Source organism: Megalobrama amblycephala, linkage group LG14 (genome assembly GCF_018812025.1).
Source record: "Megalobrama amblycephala isolate DHTTF-2021 linkage group LG14, ASM1881202v1, whole genome shotgun sequence".
Classification (NCBI taxonomy): domain Eukaryota; kingdom Metazoa; phylum Chordata; class Actinopteri; order Cypriniformes; family Xenocyprididae; genus Megalobrama; species Megalobrama amblycephala.
The window spans coordinates 18,686,638-18,713,181 of record NC_063057.1 but is presented as its reverse complement, the minus strand read 5'-3'; the positions used below and the strand labels follow the sequence as shown (position 1 = coordinate 18,713,181).

General features: G+C 36.4%; 1 protein-coding gene across 6 annotated transcripts in view; it reads left to right on the top strand.

The window, feature by feature from the left end:
• The window catches only part of ppp1r12a (protein phosphatase 1, regulatory subunit 12A), an 80,609-nt gene extending 63,218 nt beyond the window's left edge, over positions 1 to 17,391 (top strand). For 5 of the 6 annotated variants that reach the window (XM_048157017.1, XM_048157011.1, XM_048157010.1 and 2 more), the window contains 7 exons: positions 3,631 to 3,647; positions 3,780 to 3,906; positions 3,997 to 4,101; positions 6,078 to 6,125; positions 7,196 to 7,246; positions 11,085 to 11,286; positions 15,613 to 17,391. In XM_048157017.1, the coding sequence (XP_048012974.1) occupies positions 3,631 to 3,647; positions 3,780 to 3,906; positions 3,997 to 4,101; positions 6,078 to 6,125; positions 7,196 to 7,246; positions 11,085 to 11,219 (483 nt within the window). In that variant the 3' untranslated portion in view covers positions 11,220 to 11,286; positions 15,613 to 17,391. The remainder of the gene's footprint in view (positions 1 to 3,630; positions 3,648 to 3,779; positions 3,907 to 3,996; positions 4,102 to 6,077; positions 6,126 to 7,195; positions 7,247 to 11,084; positions 11,287 to 15,612) is intronic. The other variant, XM_048157012.1, reaches the window with a different exon arrangement.
• The last annotated feature ends 9,153 nt before the right edge of the window (positions 17,392 to 26,544 follow it).

Below are 26,544 nucleotides of genomic sequence, written 5' to 3'. Positions count from 1 at the left end.
ACAGCTGTTTTTTTGTTAGCTTAATAGCACACATTTCCTCTTAGTGAGCTCTTCTGCGTTGAAAAGGAAGCCCTTATACAAAGCTAAGTGCTGCAGTATGCTTCCAGGGCAATCAGCTACAGGAAGTGGGCTGCACAGTCTCACGGGTCATTGCCTGAGAGCTTCTCACAGCCCAGACTCTAAGCTACAGCCATTATCTAAGTCCATAGTTTCCAGCCTTCAGCCAACAATAAGCACAGATGAGAGAAAACTGTGATTATGTTTGGAATGGAATACTGTCAAGTTTTTATTCTTTCATTACATACGACTGGAAACATAAGAACTCTGAAAAAAGGAGAAAATTGTGGTTAAAGATCACAGTTGATTTTACTACTGGTTCTTTTGCACATAAAAGGATTAGTTCACTTCAGAATTCAAATTTCCTGATAATTTACTCACCCCCATGTCATCCAATACGCCTTTTCCACCAAGGCAGTTTGAGTGCTGGTTCGGAGCCAGAGCCTAGTTTCAAATCAGTTCTTTGTCTTTCGACACACAAAGCACCAGCTCCGAACCAGAAAAAGTGGTTCGTAAGTAGCACCAAAACATTGCTGGGCTAGAAGTAAGAACCGCTTGAGTCAGGGGCTGGGGGCGGGGTTACCGTGACCAACAAGAAACTTGTGACCGCCATTTTTGAAATAGCAGCTAATCGAGCTAATAGCAGCTCGATCGTAATCTCCGTCTATATACAAATTACGGCGAACCGTGTTTGGATGCCGATGTAGGTTCGCAAAGCCATGAGCATCAACAGTAGTGAAACATCCGCAATTGTTGATAGAAGGCTTGTTCGAGATGCATCGGAGCAGCGCGGACCGATTCGGCGGGTGCCGCGGATCCGCGGGAGCGTTTGTAGAGCATACGACTCCTTGTACTTTTGGATCGTTCTCGCGTAGCTTTGATGTCATGCTCCGATCGCTTTGCGAGAAGCCGATCCATCTCAAACTAGCCTGGTGTGTTTGTGTTTGGCGCTGCGGCGCTAGCTTTGCTGTGAAATATGAGACGTAAGTTATACAGTGACGCAAGACCTGGCTCTGTCGTGGCTCTCTAGCCTGTGGAAAGGCAAACCGGTTCTTAGAAGGCTCGTCAGTTGAACCAACTCCGAACTGGCACTAGCAGTAGCTCTGAACTAGCACCTGGTTCGTGCTGGTGGAAAGGGGGTACAAGATGTTTGTCTTTCTTTCTTCAGTTGAAAAGAAATAGTTTTTTAAGGAAAACATTCCAAGATTTTTCTCCATATAGTGGACTTCAACAGCTACCAACGGGTTGAAAGTCCAAATTGCAGTTTAAATGCAGCTTCAAAGGGCTCTACACAATCCCAGCCGCGGAATGGTCTAGTGAAAGAATCTGTCATTTTCTTAAAAAAAAAAAAAAAGAGGTTGCATAGCAACGACAGACGCCATGGGAGCAGAAACGTTTGTGGGAAGGAGGAGAAAGTGGCACGGCCACACTTTCCACGCATTTTAGACGCAATATGTGAACGGCCCCCCAAGTAAAACGGCCTTTTTAAAGGTCCCGTTCTTCGTGATCCCATGTTTCAAACTTTAGTTAGTGTGTAATGTTGTTGTTAGAGTATAAATAAAATCTGTAAAATTTTAAAGCTCAAAGTTCAATGCCAAGCGAGATATTTTATTTAACAGAAGTCGCCTACATCGAACGGCCAGTTTGGACTACATCCCTCTACTTCCTTCTTTAATGACGTCACTAAAACAGTTTTTTGACTAACCTCCGCCCACAGGAATACACAAGAGTTGCGTTTGTAGAGTGTGTTTGTCGCCATGTCGTCGAAACGCTGTTATTTTCATCCCGCAGTCCAATCACCGGGTCTGATTCCGGCTCAAATTGATAGGGTAAAATTAAAGACATGTTTACGATAACACTGAGCGCGTGCATCTCCACGTTATGGTAAGAGGCATGACCTTTCCGGGCACGATGCGCTAAACTGCTGTCGAATCACAACACAGGAACCGCTGGCACAATCAGAACTCGTTACGTATTTCTGAAGGAGGGACTTCATAGAACAAGGAAGTCATCAGCCCGTTTTTATGACAGTGGAAACAGCGGTATACAGATAAGTAAATTATGTGAAAAATACTGTGTTTTTTTTACACGCGAAACACGACGATTTTGAAGTTGGAGGAGAAAATGAGTTTTTCGCCCCACTGTGGTACTTCCACTTATGTCACTCGTGACCTTTCCAACGTTATTACGTAATGCATGGCGCATCACAGAGCTAGTGCAACACGAGCGTTTGTGGTTAAAAAGTATATAAACTTTTTTTTTTTTTTTTTTTTTTTTTAGAAAATGGGCGATCGTTTCGCTAGATTAGACCCTTATTCCTCATCTGGGATCATGTAGAGCCCTTTGAAGCTGCATTTAAAATGCAATTTGGACCTTCAACCCATTGGTAGCCGTTGAAGACCACTATATGGAAAAAAATTCTGCAATGTTTTCCACAAAAAACATAATTTCTTTTTGACTGAAGAAAGACAAAAACATTGGATGATGTGGGAGTGAGTAAATTATCAGGAAATTTTGAATTCTGAAGTGAATTAATCCTTTAAGTATCATTGGTAACACTTTACAATAAGGTTCATTAGTTAAACATTAGATAATGTATTAACTAACATGAACTAACCATAAGCAATACATTTGTTACTGTATTTACTAATCTTTGTTAACGTTAGTTAATGACAATACAGTTGTTCATTGTTTGTTCATGTTAGTTCACAGTGCATTAACTAATGTTAACAAGATTTTAATATTGTAACATTAACAAAGATTAATAAATGCTGTATAAGTGCAGTTCATTATTAGGTCATGTTAACCAATGTAGTTAACTAATGTTAACTAATGAACCTTATTGTAAAGTGTTACCGTACTATTATTTCATTACGGCATACTGTATCTTTCATCTTGAGCAGTGTTGTTACTGAATGTTAATTGTTCTATGCATACAGGAAAATCTGCATTGTGCACATTTATGCATATTGCATAGTTCTTACTTTCCAAAATAATTGTTAGTATGCCAATCCAAGCTCATTCCAATACCCCGAGTGTGCTCTGAGCCGCTGGGGAATAAGATCAGAGCCAGAGGTCTTGGCTGCGGATCAGGAATTCATGGAGAAAAGCCCCAGCAGGGCTGAGAGGTCTAAGAGCTCAGAGAGACGAAAAAAATGAGCGGAGGAGGGACAGTGACCAAAGTCCTTTTACTTCCTCCTTGATAAATGTGACACTCGTGTTGAAGTTGAACCTTTTGAAGCATGACTATTATTAGGACAAAATCAAATGGATTACACCCAGATGTCTTCAAACGCGTCCTTTACTGTTGCGTAGTAAATGATAGATTGCTGACCCGCACAGACTCTCATTAAATAGCAGCATTAAGCAGACCATCACAGCCGGGAATGAGAGCGTCACAATCCATCCCAGACTAATTGATAATCTGCATTCTAGACGCTCTGATAGTCTAGACGCTAGACAAACAGACACACTAAATGCATTATGAGCATGTGATTGATTAACAGCAGGTACAGACTTTGTAATAACTTCCTCTCTCTCTCTCTCTCTCTCCATCTCTGTTCACATCCACAGAGCGACAGACTATCCAGGTACGTATCCCACAAAAACACTCTTTTTGTCATTAAGTGCTTAACTTTAAGATAAGCTAAATATGCTTGCAATCATGCTTATTTTGAAAACAGCAGTGAATATTTTAAGTAAGCGTTCCTTTTCACCTTCAGGAATGACCCTCTTTCTACTAGCACTTCCTCCCTTGAACGTTACGAATCTTATAGTAGCCGCGGCATTGGGGAGAGCCGGCGGCCATACTCGCGCATTGAAAGAGACGACACCACTGATTATAAGAAGGTACAAACATTGCGCCGTATGATTACGCCCCATTAAATAATGGTGTCCTTACGGTTTAGTGTTTACCCAACATGCTCTTTCCGCTTGCAGCTTTATGAGCAGATTTTAGCTGAAAACGAGAAGCTGAAAGCTCAGTTACGTGATACAGAACTGGAGCTGGCAGACCTGAAGCTGCAGCTGGAGAAAGCCACACAGGTGAGTTCCTTTTCCGAGAGAGTTCTTGGGATGCAATGCTGGAATGTTTGCCCATATATCATCTGCACTAGAAGCTTCAGAAGGCCTTTTTACAGGCTCTTAATGTCTGTTCACACTGTCTTTAGTTAGGAATAAAAACACAAATCGCACAAAAAACAAGCGGTCCTTTGTTTTCGTTTAATTCACTGACTCATTTTATTTTCTTATTTTTTGTTTGAGCTCCTAAAAATCACCAAAAATGCATTCTTTAACATTAAAATTGAGCATTAAAATGAATACTGTCATTTCAGTACTATTTAGTAGCCACAGTCATGGAAATTCTGGAAAGATCAGGAAACTTAAAATGATTTCCAGGCCGGGAAGAGAATAGAAAGAATAGAAATTATTGTAATCTAAAATTAGACAAACAAATAAATATATACAGTAGTGGCCAAAAGCGATTTCCGGAGGGGATACTTGTTTTTAATGACCCTACAAGTTCAATTATGCCATCAGGATATATATATATATAATATATATAATATAATGTGTGTGTGTGTGTGTGTGTGTATATATATATATATATATATATATATATATATATATATATATATAAAATGAATGAAGGATGAACACAAAACACTAAACTTGGTTAATGTATTTAACTGACAGAATTATTTGGGGGGAAAAAGGCAAACTACAGCTAAAGGTTTTATTTCACAATGTACAAAACACAAAGAAAAACAAAAGGCTCACAGGAAAAAGCATACATGACTCCAACATAATCAGTTATTAATATTTCTCTGGTTATCTTGTTTTTGCATGTGTTCATAATTTCTTGCCAAATGCCAAAAATGATGTCTAGACAATTTGGCAAGTTTCGTTGCGTTATCACTAATAAAACAATTGACCACAAGCACAACTATGCAATATGCTTACAAAATCTTTAACAAATTTTCCATAATATTTAAATAATGGGTGATGTCGTCAATATTCCTAAGCCGGACATCACTTTTGGATCACCTATGAAAACCTTTGTTCTTTTCAAATTGTTAGTATCATTGTCAGTGTTGGGAGTAACGTGTAACGTTAGAAGTAACGTGAGTTACGTAATCAGATTACTTTTTTCAAGTAACACATTACATTTAAATATACAACAAAATAAAGTTACTTTTTTTAAATAAGTAATGCAAGATACTTTTTCTCATTAATAGACTGATACCTCTTCTGTCCACATGTCGAGAGAAATCGAGACTAAGAGGCAGAAGTGTTTTTTGTGTGCAGTGTAAACAAGATGGTTATTGTAGTTCTTACTAAATGTGAGCATGCATTTACTCAGATCACTTGCACAAAAACAGATTCAGCCCTGTACTTTACAGGTTGAATTTGCATTTTCTTTCAGCTTTAGGCTCATTTACTTTTGATGTGAAAAGGCATTTACATTTGCCAAAAAATTACTTTTTAATGAAATTTAATTAAAAAACAAACAAGCAACCCCAGCCCAGATGAGAAAAGTAACGTGACCGATTACTTTCCGTAAAAAGTAACGTAACGGATTACTTTCCATAAAACGTAACTAACACGATCAGTTACTTTTTTAGAGAGTAACACAATATTGTAATGCATTAGTTTTAAAAGTAACTTCCCCAACACTGGTCATTGTTTAATGGTAAAATTGAATGTAAAAATTTATACTGTCATTTTAATACCGTCACACCATTTTATTGCATCAGACAAGTGGTTCATGAAAAACCACAAAATGTCAGGAAATGTTCAATTTTATGATTCCCTGGCTGGGAAAGAATAGAAATTAATAGAATCTAACACTAAATAAATTATAAAATAAAAAATACATTTCTATTTTTTTATATAATATTAATAAAAAATCATTACAAATGTCTGGAAATCAATCATATCATGCAAACCCTGATTGGGCATGTTGTGTTCAGGCCTGCTTAACTCATTTTAACTTTTTTTTTTTTTTATTATTATTACAGAGGCAGGAGCGCTTTGCTGATCGGTCACAGCTGGAGATGGAGAAAAGGGTAAAAACAGCTCTTACTTTAACATTGTTGTCTTATAAATCATTAATGTTGAGTTTTAATGTATCGAATCATCATTCTCCACCAAAGTTAATGGCAGTGGATGAGCAGGTGTACTTCACACTAATGCAATGATGGGGCGTTAAATCCATAAAGGATCCTTTATGGATAAAGTCACACATCAGCACATCTCAGCTCAAATGCAGAGATTTTGGAGATGTTTAAGAACTGCTCCAGATAAATGCTGAATTCTGGCCTCCATCGGCCAAACGGTTGGTAACTGTTCCGCACTGGTTTATGTCTGAAGGTTGCAGGCAGGTCTCAGGCTCAGCTGGGTGCTTTGGGTAACGTTTAACCTGAATTTAAAGTGTTTACAGCTCTGCTAGTGGCTGAATCACATGCCTCTCACAGCCCCAGGGGGTTGGAATCAAACCCCATCAGCCAATCACAATCCCTCTTTCACTTTTTGCCTTTAAGTCACTAACGCAACACATCTTTCTAGACTTGTACAAGTGAACATCTGTCTATCATGTGAGACGTAGAGTATGGTGTGGTTTCTCTTTCAAACATTGTATCTGCATGAGTGTGAAACATCGCCTTTGTGTAAAAAATCATCTTGAATTGTTTAATTCATTGTTACATCCATTTATAATTAGTTATTCCTCAAACTATACAGTCAGTTTCTCTTTTCCTAAATTGTAGTACACATGCCTATACACACATACTGACCGTCTTTTTTTTATTAATATAAATATATCATAATTATTATATAGTAAATACATATATTTGTATAATTTTTATTACACTATACATGTAAGTAACTTAATGTGTGCAGACTTGGTGTGAGCATGAATAATCAGACTATATTTCCAGCTCATGATCAGCTTCACTAAGCAGTGTGTGATTCTCTTCACTTTGTTCACTTCCCTCTGTTTTGACATTCAGTCACCTGATGCATCCACATGATTCTGCGTGTGTATCTCTCTTTGTTTGCAGTGATAGTGGATCATGGAGTTGTTAATGTGTTTAATGGCCATGTGCGGTAACTTGTCAATGTGTGTGTGTGCCTGCAGGAAAGAAGAGCTCTAGAAAGGAAGATCTCTGAGATGGAGGAGGAACTAAAGGTAGTCTTTTTGTCTGTTTTCGAAGTGTTTATGTGCATCACCTTTGTAAGAATCAATATACAGAAATGTGAATTTAAGGTGTGTTTCTGCAAGGTCGTAATTACCGTAATTACGAGATTCCAACTTGTAAAAAGTGTTCACGTCCTCAGAGCTCGTAATTACAACTTGTAAGCTTGGAATTTTTAGAGAGCTCCTACTTGTACCACCTGACCACTGAAGATTTATTTAGCCATTGATAGTGTTGCCATAGAAACGCAGAATTCCCAGTCCGAGGACATGGACAGCTCAGAGTAGAACGGAATGTGTTGTCATCTTGAAATTACGGTAATTACGACAGGGCGTGAACACAGCATTTCTTGATAAGGGGACTTCAAACTCTCCATTTTTGGCCCATTTTTTGGGGAAATGTGTTGGTTAAAAAAGTTTTTATAAGTGCACTAGTGTATCCACCTTGTTCCTCGCCCGACTCATAGTGGAATTATCTTGTACATTTCTGGTCTCCGGTGTTTCTGGTCAAATTAACGTATTTTCTGAGCTGAAAATGAAACGCTAAACTTAATGGTTTTAAAAAGCACATGGCTCCACAGTGTCACAATGACACTTTTCTCAGTGCCTCACGTGTCAAAGTTTAATGAGTGCATAGATTACATGAAGCTACATTAAAAACAGATGGGCGCTCAGATCTTTCATACAGCTTCTGATTGGGTGAAGTTCATGGGGTTTGTCTTCAAAATGATAAGAGTGCACAAATACCTATTTTTTTTTTTTTTTTTATGGGGAGTATGTTAACTTAAGTGCTGCAAGACATGCTCGTTTTCTCTTGTCAGTCTTTGGCATATGGTTTCGTATACGGACATTCTTTTCAGATTTGCTGGTGCTCAAAACATGCATTTTCCAGGAATTTCTTCAGTTTATTGCTGTTGTTGTGGCAGCCAACAACAGCACAGCTTAACCCTATGCTCATTTTAATTTTTTTTTAGTAATGTTCAAAAAATGTGTTTAATTCAGTTGCTCTTTTTACTCCTTTTTAACAACGGGTCCCTATGGAGAATGGAACAGGACAGCATACAATCGGAAGTTAGCTCATTGTTTGCTCAGGAAAAAGGTGGATAGATGACCTCAAAACTAACAGACATGGACTAAAAGCTGCAAAACTTCTTTTTTTTAAATGGAGTTTTTACAGCTTGTTTATGTGATTGTGTGAGAATTGAGATTGCTGTTTCACTCTGTTCATTTTATCTGCTTTATAGCAAGTTGCAGCTCATTTTAGCTGTTTCAGCCGTACTGTAAATATTGCACATGTTCACATCTCTATTCTAACATGAATATCCGAAGATGAGTTGCCTCCTTTTTCTAATGTGGAGTGTGATATTACTTGAATAAATGTACAATTGTGGTAACTATGAAGAAGTTCATGTTAAAAGTGTGTGTGTGTGTGTGTGTGTGTGTGTGTGTGTGTGTGTGTGTGTGTGTGTGTGTGTGTGTGTGTGTGTGTGTGTGTGTGTGTGTGTGTGTGTGTGTGTGTGTGTGTGTGTGTGTGTGTGTGTGTGTGTGTGTGTGTGTGTGTGTGTGTGTGTGTGTGTGTGTGTGTGTGTGTGTGTGTGTGGGGAAGGGTAGCAGGATTTAATATCTGAGGTTATGTGAGCTAGACATTTTCCAGGCCTTGGTTTTAATCTTTCTGCAACATGATGAATTTCTGTATTTTTCAGTATTATAGCGTTCACCATTGAAACCCCACTTCTTAAGTTTGTGTGTATCTAACTGTACTTTGAGGGCAAAATTTCCCCAGAATTGTGCTAAATCTGACCAAACTTAATTTGGGCACATCTGGGGATGACCTCATTTGTAAAATTGATCTATATTTATAAATCAATATTTTTTGTTTATTTATTTTAATGCAGAAGACCATGAAAACCCCATTGCATAAATAAAAATTATTATTATTTTTTTTTTTAAGAAAACAAATTAAAATAAGAAAAATGTCATCTTATTTTAAATAATTTTAAGCTTAAAAGATTAGTTCACTTTCAAAAGGAAAATGACCCCAAGCTTTACTCACCCTCAAGCCATCCTAGGTGTATATGACTTTCTTCTTTCTGATGAACGCAATCAGAATTATATTAAAGGTGCCCTAGAATTAAAAATTGAATTTATCTTGGCATAGTTAAATAACAAGAGTTCAGTACATGGAAATGACATACAGTGAGTCTCAGACTCCATTGTTTCCTCCTCCTTATATAAATCTCATTTGTTTAAAAGACCTCCGAAAAACAGGCGAATCTCAACATAACACCGACTGTTACGTAACAGTCGGGATCATTAATATGTACGCCCCCAATATTTGCATATGCCAGCCCATGTTCAAGGCATTACACAAGGGCAGCCAGTATTAATGTCTGAATGTGCACAGCTGAATCATCAGACTAGGTAAGCAAGCAAGGAAAACAATGAAAAATGGCAGATGGAGCAATAATAACTGACATGATCCATGATAACATGATATTTTTAGTGATATTTGTAAACTGTCTTTCTAAATATTTTGTTAGCATGTTGCTAATGTACTGTTAAATGTGGTTAAAATTACCATTGTTTCTTACTGTATTCACGGAGACAAGAGCCGTCGTTATTTTCATTATTAAACACTTGCAGTCTGTATAATTCATAAACACAACTTCATTCTTTATAAATCTCTCCAACAGTGTAGCATTAGCCGTTAGCCACTGAGCATAGCCTCAAACTCATTCAGAATCAAATGTAAACATCCAAATAAATACTATACTTACATAATCCGACGCATGCATGCAGAATGCATGATGAACACTTTGTAAAGATCCATTTTGAGGGTTATATTAACTGTGTGAACTTTGTTTATGCAGTGATAGAGTCAAGAGCTCGGGAGGGGGCGGAGAGCGCGCGATTTAAAGGGGCCACAACCTGAATCGGCTCATTTCTAATTATGCCCCAAAATAGGCAGTTAAAAAAATGTATTAAAAAAAATCTATGGGGTATTTTGAGCTGAAACTTCACAGACACATTCAGGGGACACCTTAGACTTATATTACATCTTGTAAAAAAACATTCGATGGCACCTTTAATAAATATCCTGATGTATCTGAGCTTTATAATGGCAGTGAACAGAGGTCACTAGTATAAGCTGTGCTTCCGTCTACATCCATCCATCATAAACGTACTCCACACGGCTCAGAAGGGGTCAATAAAGGCCCTCTGAAGTGAAGCGATGCATTTGTGCAAAAGAAAAATATCCATATTTAACAAGTTATAAAATAAAATATCTAAAAACAGACAGAGAATTTTACACTTTCCACTCCTTTCACTGCCGTTTATAAAGCTCAGATACATAAGGATATTTATTAATATAACTTTGATTGTGTTCATCAGAAAGAAGAAAGTCATATATACCTAGGATGGCTTGAGGGTGATTTAAAGCTTGGAGTCATTAACATTTGAAAGTGAACTAAGGTCCCTCTAGTCATTCCCAACCTCCTGGTTGAGAACCAATAACCTATAGTGTTAATATTAATCTTTATTTAAAAAAATAGACGTCTGTTAAATGTTTCCATAGCTAAGTAAATGTGTGTGCACACACGTGTCTTTGTTTTTTCTTTTTTAGTTCCTTCTCATTGTTTATTCCATTTTTTTAAAACAAGTTCTATGATCCCATATTTTGTCCAGTTTTTTTTTTTTTCTTTACTCAGCGATGTACTGTTTAGTTTGCGTTAATACTTTCCTTTTTTTCACATTTATTTTTGTCTGATGTCTATCATCCTCTCCTCTATCATTCTGTCTCTTTCTCTGTCTGTATTTCTTTCTCTCGTAGAACCTTCCTCAGGTAAAGCAGGTGCAGTCTCTGCGCCAGTATAACGAGCGTTTGCAGGCAGAGAACAGGGCGCTGGCCCGCGTGCTCTCCAAACTCTCGCAGGGCTGCAGCCACCTGCCCGCCGCAGACCTGTAGAACCGCCCCCACCTTCCCTTACACCCCTCCTCATGCTCCATTCAGCTCCGCCCACGCCCATATAAAGGCAGGTGCCAGCCTGTGTCTGAGCTGATGCTCCGCCTCCCTCAGTGCTTTCTGCTTTTCTTGAAGGGGAGGATTTGGGGCTTTTTTTTAATCATTATTTTTGTTTTTTTTACACAGTACAGTTATTGCTAAGAAATGGCTATAAAGTACTGTATGTTTTGGTATGTGCTTTAAAAAAATGAATGCAAAATATTTTTTTTTCTTTCATTACAAAATTACAAAATAATTAAATTTTTTAAATGGCATGTCACTTTAATTTGTTAAAAAATATACATTTTCATTAAATAAAAATTAATAACTAATATATGTATTTTTACAGATTTTAAATTTTATTTAATGACATTTTATAAATATTTTGCTTTTAATCTGAAAATTTTTATTTTCATTTAAAATAACATTTATCTTAATTTTTATGAATGACATTACAAATTTATGTTGATATTAAAAGTAATACTTTCATTAAATACAGCTTACATTTGTTGCGCAGTTCTGTTTTTTAGTAATAAATTGTACTGGCTTTTTTTTTTTTTTTTTTTTTTTTTCCTTTCTTTTTTTGCCACTACCCTTGAATGTGTTGCTGTGAAGTGCAGTTCCTTTTGGATGACTCTGGCATCTTGCATGAGGTGCTTGACTGATTTTTGTGACGGTTTTATCAAACAGTTTCTCTGATTTTTATTTGTTTATTTTTTGGGAGACCATTCCTACCCCCCAATCCCAGATATTTTGATCCTGGAGCTGAACTGCCATATATGCTGTGCCTGAGGCTAATCTGGATTGCATGGCTTCTGGAAACTCATGTATTTTAATCTACAGATGGTCGCTGGTAAATGCTTAAAGGCACAATATGTAAGATTTTTGGATTAAAATATCCAAAAAACACTAGAACAATGTTATCTATTTTGTTGACTTGTGTACTTCCATTACACCAAATGTTTCCAAGAATGTTTAAATCCAGAGAAATAAGTAATTTTAACCAGGACACGGACAGTGTCCGTGTGTCAATGACATCATACCAGCGTTATCCTCGATTTCCAGTTTTATTTTGTAGAAACCATGGAAACACCAAAGACGTTTTAATGTTATGTGTTTTATTAGACATGTGAGCAACTGTTTGAATGGATACATTCATTGACTCAAAACTAATCATGTTAAATAGTCTTGTTGTTTAAATCTCGAGTACCATGCCTGATATCGATCTAGCTTACTGCAGTGTGCAACAAGTGTCTCATAGTAGCCACCGAGCGAACGCAGAGAGTAGCATTATTACAACTTTCAACACACAAATAGTATATCTAATATGATAAAACGGCGCTTTACCCCACGTATGCATGACCGGAAGAACTGGAAGCCCTCGTCTGCAGTATAATAAAGGCTTCGCTGCTCTCGAGCCACACCCTGCTTCATACTACAGTAATGTTAATAAATCTTTAATTCTTTAGCTCATCCAAGAATATGATTTCTGCCCGAGTCCCTTTGGATTCTTTCCACCGGCTGTAGACTTGAAGACAACACCTCCCATGATTCTGCTAAATCAAGGTGTCACGCCTTTGTTTTGAATAAGCGAGCTCTAGCGGCGGACAAAATTATATATTGTGCCTTTAAATTACATTTAGAGCTTCTCTTGCATAATCTAGGCATTGGTATACCGAATGAGGAACTTTTTTTTTTGCCTGTTTGCCTCACAGTATACTCTTACTTTTTTCTGTCTATGTTTTTAAGTTCTGTTTCTTTTATTCAGTTCTGTTTTGTGACTTACTTTAGCACTCAGCTTTTATGGACTGTTTTAATGCATTTTTCCAGTCTATAACTGCAGCACTCACAGACTGTAAATCTCTCTCTCGGGAGGTATCATTACACTGTTGAAATGTAATTGTAAATGGCAAGTTTATCACAAGGAAGTTGTTTCTTTGTGTTCCTGGAAAACAGCTCAAATTCTTTCTCTGGTACACAATTTTTGTGCATTTCTTTCTTGTAATATTTTTTTCCAAAAATGAATGTTCTGTAAACAATCACTCACCCTCATATCGTTACAAACCTGTGTGACTTTCTTGTGTGGAGAAGAAGTTGGCTAGTAAAAATGTCCAGATTGCTGTCTTGGTAAAGTGAAATCAAAACACACAATTCTTATTTTTAATTGAATATTGCAGTGTTTATTATAAATTATTTATTCGTGCACATCGTTATTTTTTAAAAATTAATTTGTAATCTTTAATCAAAATAAATGTTAAAATAACTTGTGCAGTTACTTCTCTTTTCTGATGACGTGTTTATTGGCGCGAGGGCGGGGCAACCTGTCACTCGTATGAGATTCACCAATAGCAAACCACAACCATCCAATCAATTTCTGATGGACAAAATCAAGCCTACATTTTTTTTCTTTGAAGAGAAGCCATTTCACTCATATATGTCACAATAGAGAAGAAAAGACAATCACAACTTCCGTTTCATGCCAACTTTAAGCTAACTGGGATTGTAAATCTTCAAAGTAATAAAAGTGGTCCATAGGACTTCTGAAGGTCACAATGGCTTTTGTGATTTGAAGTCAATGCTTTTGTTTAACTTCCTTCAGTTGTTCACGAATAGAAAAGTCACAGGTTTGGATCCACATGAGGATGTATAAATGTCATGAGGATGACATTTGCACTTATTACTTAAGTAACAGATCCTTTTGCTCAGATGCTTTTTCTTTTTTTTTTCGTAAACATGAGAATGTGTTTACAAAAATCTGTGTCCAGTTAGTAGCCTGCTTAATCTGTCTTTTCCATCTGGGGTCAAGAAAGTCCACCTGTCCAGCTCTGCGGTTTACGGTCAATAAGGACAGTGAGGGTGATATCTCAGCTAAAAATCTCTATTTCAACACTGCAACCTGAAGACTGAAGCGGATTGGGTATCGAGTAGCACTCAGTGTTGTGGTTTATACAGACACTTTGAGCCGCTCTTGTGTTCCAGCCCCTTTATTTATCCCGTCCAGTTGAGGACACACAAAGGAAGTCTGTGTTTATAGAGAGAGAGAGAGAGAGAGAGAGAGGACTGCCTAGCCTGTGCGCTGTCCTCATCTTTACCGTCTATCTGAGAGTGCATGGCTACAGTTTTCCATTGAACTGCAGTGTGTCTGTTGGTTTGTGTGTGCGGTTGTGGCTCTATGGTCCTTTTTCTACCAAAATGATGCTGGTTCTGGTGCCGAGGAATCTGCAAACTTCTCTAGAGTCTGGCCTCATTTCCACTTTTTTTTTTTTTTTTTTTAGAGCCAAATGACATAACAGTTACTACTTGGGCTGGAGGATAAATATTTGTAATGATTTTGATAATGCCCTTTTTTTTTTTTTTTTTTTTTGATATTGTGATAATTTCTCAAAAAGAGTGTTTTTTTTTTTTTATTATTATTATTTGGCAGTTACATTTCCTAAATGGTTTCACAATACTTGCAGTGTGAAATGCGAGCATGGGTGCATTACATCTCTTTACAGTTGGCGAGTTTGATCTTTTGTGATTCAATTGAAATGGTCCTATTTAGTTATGTATTTTAATGTATTGAAGCTATATATATATATATATATATATATATATATATATATATATATATATATATATATATATATATATATATATATATATATATATATATATATATAGCTTCAATACAATGTATTGAAGTGGTGATGTAAACAAATAGCAACATAAACATAAAATTATTTATTTTGAAAAGTGTTAAAATTGATGTTTTTAAATAACATATATATATATATATATATATATATATATATATATATATATATATATATATATATATATATATATATATATATATATATATATATATATATATATATATGCGCAAGTAAAATTAATTAAAATATTAAATATCCATATCATTCATTACCATAATTCTGGTTTTATGAAAAACTTTTGAAACATTCTTGTGATTATTTTTACTGTATTTTAGTTCATAAATCAATTATTTTGAGTGTGCTTGGCTACAGTGGCTGTTTGGTTACTTTTTTTTTTTTTTTTTACACATTTTTGAGCTATTAACATATTAAGATATGTTTTGCATATTGTCTGAAGAATTAAAAATACTGAGGAATTATCACATGTCTGGCGATAGACATTATAGTGTTATTATTGGTTCTAGACCAGCATTTCCCCTCCCCGATTCCAGATCAGGCACCATCACCATTTTGGTGGAAAGGGGGGTTGTGTTGGACAGTAATTGCTGTTTGAAGGAAGGGAAAAAGGAAGGACGCATAAACTAACAACATCAGCGTCTAGAGACACTGGTTCTTGTCTGTGAATCTAACCCATCCCTCTCTTCTGTCTTCTCTTCCAGACGCTACCAGACTTGAAAGCAGACAACCAGAGACTAAAGGACGAGAACGGAGCGTTGATCCGAGTCATAAGCAAGCTTTCCAAATAGAAAAGACCCTCCCTACATCCTCCGGCAGTAACGGTATTGCACATCTAGATATTAATACGAGACAACGGCGACAAGAAGGCTCCGTCTCCCCATCCGTTTCTCAGTCCCCAGCTTTCCCTCGCTTCTCCGCTCCACCGAACGCCCATTCGGTCCGCCCACCTCACCACTCACACAGAACCACTGCGTTTACAGAACTAAGGAAAAGCGTTAGACGAGAGAATGGCATTGAACACTTTGCGGGCGGGGAAAGCCTCGAAAAACTATTTAACCAATAACGCCTTAGTTGTACATATGTCACTTGCATCAAATTTCTCTTGGCTGTCACAGAACACCTGATTTTATTTGTGCCACACTTTTTTTTGTGATCTATCTTTTTTTTTTTTCTTTCTTTTTTTTTTTTTGCTCCGCTCTTTTATCTTTCTTCCTGTATAGATGTGTCATGCAATGTGTGCAGCTCTCTCCTTCCATTTCCTCTTCCTGTCCTCATCCCCTCCACATTGCGCTAGAAGTCCCGCCTCGGCCTCGGAGGCACTGTCTCTCAGCAGAAGACTTCCCAGCATTCCACGATGTTGGCGCACGCACACGCTCCGCACACTTCCTCCTCTCTCTCGCGGCCCGAGAGAGACGACGGACCCCTGGCTTGACCGATTAGGTGGACCTCGTGAAATCGAAGCTTTCACTTATGTGCAATATATGCATTTCTTTCGTATTCAAATGCTTTAAGAATGAGTCTGTCACTAGTAAATGTTCACTTCCTCACCACTTGCGTGGCTCACCCCGGTTTCCTTCCTCTCCCCCGACTTCTTTCTCTCGTTTCTTTGAGTTTGTAGTGTAGTCGTTGGTTTATATCTTGTACTCCTCACGTTGTTTTAGCAGGTACTGAGTGAAGTTGTATATACCTGTATGTATTGTTTGAGACCAGCACATGGCATGCGTTTATGGTTCCCTGTCTGTTACTATTGAAATATACCAACTCCAGAGGACAAAGTGTGTTTTAACTATTTCCTTCTTCTTTTATAGTCGAAAAAGTCATTAAATAACAATAGAGCCGCCCTCTTCAAGGGGAAGGTTTTTCTTCTCAGTTTTAAGTGTTCACGTAAAATTGTGAGATAATAATATAAATGCTTCACTACATTTCACACATTTTATTCAGTATCTTTGGAAGAGTGCTGTTCATTTTTTTTTTTTTTTTTTTTTTCTCATTTTACTTTTTTTCTCCTTAATTTTACTTTTTTTTTTTTTTTTTTTTTTTTTTTTTTTTTTTTCCCCCTCCTTTTTTTTTAAGCTGTAGTATTAGCCAAGATGTTGTCACTAAAAAGATCCTAGATATCGCTAACCCAGTCCTTTTTACAATGTCTACATGCACTGTCAATGCCATGTCAGGAGTCTTGCTGTCCGGTTTAGCGAACTTTTGCCACCGCATCAGATGAAGTCCATGCATCGGAAACACGTTTTATGCATTTCAGTGGCCTTTTACTTAAAATACTGTAGTCGGAAAAAAAATGTCGCTGTAGTTGGACTGTCAGCTGTCTCCTCTTTGGTTTAGGTTTTTAATTTTGTTTTGTTTTTTCTTTTCCTTTTTAAATTTCCCATCATCTTGTAAAATAGATGTGTGGCTTCATCCGTGCAAGCTGTGCTGTGACTACCAACCACTGAGAGTTAATTAAAATAAACTTGTACATTGTAAAAATCTCTTTGCAGTTGTTGTCCTGTTTTTTCCTTAATTCTGTGAAGAAATGAGCGTGTTTAGATGTGAGAACCAGTCGACTGTTGTCAGATTACCCTGTTCAGAACCATTGTCCATTCTAATGAACAATATTTTAGGAATAATCTTTTAGCGTAGTCCAATTTTTACAAAAATTTTGTTGTTGAATATTGATATTTCCCCTATTAATACCCAAACTACTTGAATGGTGAAGTACAATTGAATTGATCAGGGATCTTACACATTATTATTATTTGTGTTTATTATGTTTCTTTGAATTATCAACTTCATTTGCAGGAGAAATTCAACTTACTGCAAATCGGATATCAATACAAACAACTGAAAAGAACAGCAGCTTCAGAACCACAAGATGGCGCCTGACTGAGCTCAGAATTATCACTCGTTAACAGGAAATGCTGGAACAGTGTTGCTTGATGAGTGTCGCAAGTTTTTTTTTTTTTTTTTCTTCTTCTTCTTGTTTATTTTCCCTGATCTTACATAACGCTTGCATTTCTCTCTGTGAACCCTGCTAGTAGTATGTTTTGTTTGCTTCTTCCTCTGGGGCTTGAAGTTACTGAACGTTCTCATGCAAAGGCATTTATCCAAAGATAAAGCCAGATAAAACTGAAACATCTCAAATGAAAGGGATAGTTAATCCAGAAATGACAGTTCTCTCATCATTAAAATATAAAAACGTGTGACATTCTTCCATGAAACCATATTGAGGGTGTGTAAACGGCATTTTCCGTTTTGAATTGTCCCTTCAATTACTTTTAGTATTTCTCTCAGAACCACAATAGCAAAGTCAGTTCCAGACTTCTTGTGAGACTGCATTGATAAATGTGCTTGGCACTAAATGCTGCATGTTCTCATTGTGGCATGAAGAGCTCAAATAATGCAATAATTCTTTGAGGATAAGAGGCTGAACGGGCAGTAATTGCACATAGTCATGCAATGGGACTTTACTTTTCTTCTGTATTTTTCCATTTGAGTCCTCTTCATTCTTCTGGTTCTACCTCAAAGCTCACTGGTCTAATGGGATTCATCTTGACCAAAACTAATGTGGAAAATATCAGTTGGAGTGTTTCCCGTTTTAAAAGCAGGACAAAGATGAGAATCCAAGGTAATTATAGAAACAAATAGATTCAGTACTTTCCGTTTTGCACCAGCAGGGCAACCTGTTGCAACCCTGTAGGTATGTCACGTCATATTTCACACTATTTCACCCCAGTCATGTGATTAATGATTCATATACAAGTAAACAAGGCTGTGGAAAAAGTAAATGTGAGCATTTTATTGCTTGATTGATTTCAGAAGGGAAAAAATTGATCCGTCAAACCATGTCATATTGGCAAGTGATATAAATATATTCATTATTAGGGCTTTTTACACTTGAAATAGTTAACCCTGGGTCATTGTAAACCCCGGGTAAACAGAATCCTGGGTTTTCTTGCTTCACGTTTCACACTGCTTATATTTAACAATTAATCCTGGATATTTATAAATGGACATTTTACACTATTCCTAACCTAAACCCTGGGTTGACATCGTTATTTGCGGAGTCAGTTTCACTGATTGGACGAACGTTGAAATTTGACTTTTTCAGACTATAAAGGTAAGACTTAAACTCTCTTCTTCACTGCAGTTGTCACGTTTACTGCCGCCGTTTGACATTTTTCAAACTCAAACTGCTGTTTATACAACACGCAGTGTTTCCTTTACTGTCCAAAGCACGTTATTATGAGGCACGCAAATTGGTTGTCGGTTGCTGAGCATCTAGTCTTAACATTCTAACACCGCTCCGTTTCACACTGTACAGTGTTTGGCACTGCAAAAGCGATGCTAACCCTGCTCTAGACCAAGGTTTCATAACCCCGGGGAAAAAGCGGTGCTAACCCTGCTTTACAAGTGTGAAACATTCCTTTACTCAAGGTTAAAAGCGGTGTTTAGAACGACGATAACTCGGGGTTGAGCAGTGTGAAAAGCTCTTTACCACTGTTGCCAACTATTTTCAAAGGAAAGTAGCTAAAGCCTGCCCAAAAAGTCGCTAAATGTCGCTAGATGACGTCATGCATAAATTAGCATATTCGTGACGTCATCAACTCGGTTGCATTCTGCCTGCCTAATGTTTCCTCTCCTAATCCGTGCTCACATACTGTATTTTAATACAATATAATATAGCCGAATGTCAAATAAAGCTGTTCTAATATATATATATATATATATATATATATTTTTTTTTTTTTTTTTTTTTTTTTTTGGTCCAGCAACAAAACGCGTGTGATATAATGAACGACATTTTTATACATTTGTAAATTAAATGAATTCAGAGTTCGGAAACTGGATGAACTAAAGCTCTGTGATAGTGAGTAATAAAAGTGATAATAAGCACACGAGAAAAATGGAAATCAAAACCACCAAACTAAATTCTTTAAATATAAAACAAAGGAGAATCAGAAATAGTATTTGGTCCGTGGCAACACTGTGTGCTCGTGTGTACTCGCTCATTCACGTCTGTCAGATGCCGTGCACTCAACGGTGCTGCTGCTTCTCTCAGCCATTCAATGAACAGAGTAGACGCTAAGAGAGGTGTGACGGCAGCGGGAAAGCAAGACCTCGCGCTCACAGGACAGTGCTGGTGACATTTGAAAAGGTACTGAGGTTTGTCCAAAAAGTCGCTAGATTTGTCGCTAGGCGCTTTTTTGAAAAATTGTCGCCAAAGGGGTCTGAAAAGTCGCTAAATCTAGCGACAAAGTCGCTAAGTTGGCAACACTGCTCTTTACTGGATTAACGTTCTTATTTGAATATTTGCGATGTCAGTGTCATTGATTGGACGAAAGCAGCACGTGACCTATTTACATTAAGGTTCCAGCTTTCCGCATCCTCATATTATTATTGCTGAATGTGTTAAAGGAGTAGTTCACTTTCACGTAATTTCCTGGTAATTTACCCATGTCAACTGTATTCTTCAAAAAGCTTATGCTTTATGTCCTACACCTTCCCTATTCATTTTACAGAAAAAAACGGAACTGGCGCCGCGTTCATTCCGTAAGTTGAATAGGGAAGGTGTAGGACATACAGCGTAAGCTTTTTGAAGAATACGGAAGGCGGTCTGGGGGAAGCACTTGCGAGGTGATCATTTGTGTTTATAAAGCATTTGTTTTTTGGAAAATGACTGATCGTTTCGCTAGATAAGACCCTTATTCCTCGTCTGGTATCGTTTAAAGCCCTTTGAAGCTGCATTGAAGCTAATTTTGACCTTCAACCATTTGGAGGCCGCTGAAGTCCACTATAAGGAGAATAATCCTGGAATGTTTTCATCAAAAACCTTAATTTCTTTTCGACTGAAGAAAGACATGAACATCTTGGATGACATGGGGGTGAGTAAATTATCAGGAAAAATTTATTTGAAAGTGAACTAATCCTTTAAGTTTTTCCTGAATGGACTTTTCTGATTATAAAGGTAAGAATAAAACTGATGCATTTTCTGTCAGCATTTGACAATGTTATCCTCAAACTCTGTTACAAGTGTGAAACGTTCCTTTACCCGGGGTCTCTTTATACTTTTGTTTGTTTCTAACACGCATTTATATAACATACATCTACATTGTATTCCTTATCAGATGTTTTTATCCAAAATGACTTACAAATGAAGAACATATTGCTAAACAGAACTGAACTTCATATATTAAAACCAGAAAGTTTCTTCAATTTTTTAATTTTATTTAATAATGATGTTATTGAGAATACATTGTTTATTGTACAGTGTTCAATTATTAAAAAGACCTGTAGTTTTTGTTAATATTTTGATTTTTTTTAAAATATATTTTCCATTTTAATTTTGTTGAATTTTGTAAAATGATTCAGTTATTATTTGTGTGTTTGTCTTTATTTTATTTTTTAATGTCTATATAGTATTTATTAATTTTATTTCAGTTTTAGTTTTATTTATATTTAGAAACTGAAATAAAATAAGTTACAATTTATTTCAAGTAACACTTTTTTTTAATGGTTTTAGTTTTAGTTAATAACCCTGGGCTTTATGGAATTGATAGAACTTTATCATAAACAAAAGAGGAAAACAAATGAGTGTAATTGAACTGAATTTTGTGCAGATCACATAAAAGATGGGCCACTATATTTCCACTGGTCTTTATTTATTTATTTATTTATATTTATTTTATATCATTTTGGTGTTGTTTTTGAACACAACAATATGTTTAGTTAGTGCTGTGTGTGTGTTTCCTCTTACAGTAATGGCTGAGTTTGTAGTTAGTATCTTATGTGTAATATATTTGAGACTCTTGGAATTTACTTAATGATCATTATACATTTCTATGAGATTATGTAACTAAAGCAAAACTTATTCAGGGTTTTCATGTGACTTTTATGTCATGGAACGTGGATAGTCATGCGGTATGTTCAGTCACTTGAATCAACATTCCCCAGTTGAGTTGTACAGGTATATTTCCCTGTAATGAGACTAAAATTGAAGATCTTTATAGGATATTTGAGGATTTATTCCCCAGTTGACCTCACTCACGTCGCTTACTTTATTTTCTACTCATCTAGCTTGTTAAAACTCAATTATCTGCAGTGGCCTGAAAAACGTGAGGAACCTCCAATTCCAGGCAGCTGAATATCTGGCACAGACCCAGAGAAAGGCCTCCAGAGTTAGTCAATGCTCATCTCTTGTTCTCCTGGATCCGTGACACGCTGTCAATTACCATAGAAAATATTTTTTCTCGCCTCGTCCCTCAGTTTGTAAAAACAAACAGAATTGTGTTTACACTAATGCTCTTTCAATAGAGGTCTATGAGGCAAAACACTGCACAGGATAAACATTAAAGGGGTCATGAACTGAATCTTTGTTGTTGTTTAAAATTTTATAATGTTCTCTGAGGTCCACTTATAGGCCCTGTTTACACTAGTGTGTTTTTGTTTTAAAACGCACAAGTTTTGCTACGGTTACACCTGTCGTTTACTCTGCGCCGGCGCGTTCGACCCTTGAAAATGGAGACTTTTGAAAATGCTGCAGACACAGTTTTAGTTTGAAAACGCTGGGGTTGCGTTTCAGTGTAAACGTACCAAAACAAAGACTTTTGAAAACGATGGCGTGGCTGCCCACGTTCGCTCTGCGTATCTTTGACGACTGTGTTCATAAACATGGAGACTGAACTGCAATCTTTGCTGGCTTTGTTGTCATTTTTAGCAGCCATTGTGCAGTTAAACTCTGCATATTTTTAATACCGTAGCTGCCTACATACGCAAGAGGCAACTGTTTACACTTGTTCGCGCATGTCCAGTGTGCGTGAATGGTCATGTGACGTGCATTTTCGGTCGTGTAGTGTAGACGGGAATCGTTTCTGGAATGCTGTGGAAAGGCCAGTGTAGACGAGGATCGTTTTCATTTTAAAACAACTTTTTAAAACAAAAACGCACTAGTGTGAATGGAACCATAATCAAACATCAAAAAAATCCTAATTTAGAAGTAATAGTCCATTCTCTATTGTGTTTTGTGGCGATACTATCGAAACTGAGTATTTTAATCTTGTGAAATGTGTTGCCTCATAGACTTGCATTGTAAAAGCATTACTGTCAAAAATATTTTCTGTGGTAAATGACAGCATGAACATTCCTGTAAAGGCTCAATGCATTGATAACACTTGTGGCGTAATGTTTTATTTTACCACAATAATAATTAGACTTGTCCCTTGTTTTTGTTAAAAAAGTGAGGCACTTACAATGCCTCAAGTAAATGAGGCCAATCTGTAAATGTTAAAATACTTCAATACTATAGACATAATCGAATGCATGTTAATATGATTTTAATCATATCAAGCGTACTTTTAGTTACTTACATTTTCTGTGTAAAGTCAAATCCAATTTTACAACTTTGTTGAAATGACAATGTACAACCAAAAATCCTATAAGTTGGTAAACATGACAGGAACAACTTCATAACTAAACTAATACATACATTTTTACAGAAGAATTACTGAAAGTGCTTTTAACAAATGAAACTTTACATTTTCACTGATTTTTTTGTTGTTGTAATCAACGTTATGCCACAAATGTTGTTGACTGAGCTTAACTTGCACTGAACCTGGAATATGTATTTAATCTACTTCATCTGCACTGCCAAGTTCTGATTGTGACATCAAATGTCTTCCTTGTGAAGCATGTGAAGATGACTACATTCACTGTACATTTGGTGTGAGTTTTGTATTGTGCAAGATGACTGTTATTGTTTGACTAATATCACATGGTCACCCCCATAGCGTACTGACACATCAAGAAACTTCTCAATGTATCTGCAACAGACTTTCTTTGTTAAAATTTCAGTTAACTTACAATGCTGTTTTTGTGTCTTAATACTTGACATTAATTACGTACAGCTGGTACTTTTTAGCGTGATTGAAAGCATTCCTGTTCAACCATGCTGACAATAGTTTAAAGGTGCCCTAGAATTAAAAATTGAATTTATCTTGGCATAGTTAAATAACAAGAGTTCAGTACATGGAAATGACATACAGTGAGTCTCAAACACCATTGTTTCCTCCTCCTTATATAAATCTCATTTGTTTTAAAAGACCTCCGAATAACAGGCGAATCTCAACATAACACCGACTGTGATGCAACAGTCGGGATCATTAATATGTACGCCCCCAATATTTGCATACGCCAGCCCATGTTCAAGGCATTAGACAAGGGCAGCCAGTATTAACGTCTGGATCTGTGCACAGCTGAATCATCAGACTAGGTAAGCAAGCAAGAACAATAGCGAAAAATGGCAGATGGAGCGATAATAACTGACATGATCCATGATAACATGATATTTTTAGTGATATTTGTAAATTGTCTTTCTAAATGTTTCGTTAGCATGTTGCTAATATACTGTTAAATGTGGTTAAAGTTACCATTGTTTATTACTGTATTCACGGAGACAAGACTGTTGTTATTTTCATGTTTAAACACTTGCAGTCTGTATAATTCATAAACTTCATTCTTTATAAATCTCTCCAACAGTGTGTAATGTTAGCTTTAGCCACGGAGCACCATCAAACACATTCAGAATCAAATGTAAATATTCAAATAAATACCGTACTTACGTGATTAGACATGCTGCATGACGAACACTTTGTAAAGATCCATTTTAAGGGTTATATTAGCTGTATGAACTTTGTTTATGCTGTTTAAGGCAAGCGCGAGCTATGTGGGCGGGGAGCGTGAGGAATTAAAGGGGCCGCAGCATGAATCGGTGCATAGTTAGTGATGCCCCAAAATAGGCAGTTAAAAAAATTAATTAAAAAAAAATCTATGGGGTCTTTTGAGCTGAAACTTCACAGACACATTCAGGGGACACCTTAGACTTATATTACATCTTGTAAAAAAAAAAAAAACGTTCGATGGCACCTTTAACAAACCAATTAAGGAACGTTTGAGAAAGTTACAGAAAAGACACAAAGTTTGAGAAAAGACACAAAGTTATTCCTAGTGCCACTAATTCAAGTTAACTCAAAATGAGCTGACCTAGGATGCGTTTCTCAAAAACATAATTAGGTAAGTTCTGTTAAATTGTGTTGGTAACGACGGAACTTGCGAACACAGTTGGCTTTGTGGTTAAAATATGGGTGGCACACAGAACAATTGGAATGACCCATTTTGTCGTCTCAGCAGATGGCACCGCACAGATGGCATGGTTATGGTCCACTTCTATAGGACAGACAGGGGAAGTTACGGCCAGGCCTGTGCTTTGTAATGATTACAAGGGTGTTGGGAGTCACAATGACCAGAAGTTGCAATAATCATTAAGGACAATCAACTATAAAAAGCTAACAGTTACATTCTGATGAAAATAAATTTGATGTTGAACTGAGTAGTTAAACAGAGGGTTTTCACAATTTTTAATCAATTAATACTCCTGCAATGAGACAAATTATTAAAGGTACAGATATTCCCTCTAAATATATTTTATTATTATAAAAAACTAAGTATATAATTATAATAGAATAACAAAAGTATGGTTTCAAATGAATTATATCATGTGACACTGCAGGACAAGCAACATTTATCATGTGATTGGTCAGTGTCCAACTTTATGCAGTGATACATTGTTATTATTTTATTTTTCAAATTAAAAATGGCATACAGTGGCCTTAACATGTATTTAGGGTTATATAACAAAATATCAAACCAAAAGGCATTTATTTTAAGAGTGTCTATTTACACTAAGTGCAAATAGCGTCCCTAGTTGGCGAACACTATTTGCACTAGCTCCGCCCACCAATGTCTGGTTGACAAGTTTTAAAACAGATGTGTGTAATTCAACTTCTTCAGTGGTGCTGCAGTAGCGAGTAAGGCTTGCAGACTTTCCTTTTAACGCGATCAACGTGGGTTCGAATCTGCCTTTTGCCGAGCTCACATTTATTTTCAATAAAAATGAAAATAAACTGCAAACGAGTGTTTAATAATATTAAAAGTGTTTATTGGGTAGGGTTAGGGGAAGGTGTAAGGAGAGTTTTTATTCTCCCAATAAGGCAGCATCCCTTTAATAATTTTTATAAATATAATCATTTACACTTTATGATATTATTATGCATCCTGTTAATGTACAAAAATACTGAGGTGCAAATAGTATCTGCCAATATAATGTATAGATAGTATCTAATTACTATTTACTCTTATTGCAAAGAACTGATACTTTTACATGGTGTAAATAGAATATATTGCTATTTTCACTTAGTGTAAATAGCATCAAATTGCTATATACAATTAGTGTAAATAGTATCTATCGCCTTATTTTAAAGAAGTATAGCATACAAACACTTTTCAAGCAAACAATGGTTTGATGTTTGTTTGTTTTTTATTATAACTATTGTTTGTTGGGTATTTATTTCTATTGCAATGATGTTTATTAATTTTAAATGTGACTTAAGTGTCCTAAAAGAGCTGCTGTACTTTTTTTTTTTTGTTTGTTTGTTTTTTTTTTGTACTTGTAAGTATTAGTACTTTTAATGCAGCAGAGCTCAACTATATGAAGATTTGTTTCCAGAATTGACATCAGCAATTCCATTAATAGCAGTTGTTGTACCATTTACAACAAGGCAGAAATATAAGGAATATGAAAAAAAAAATCA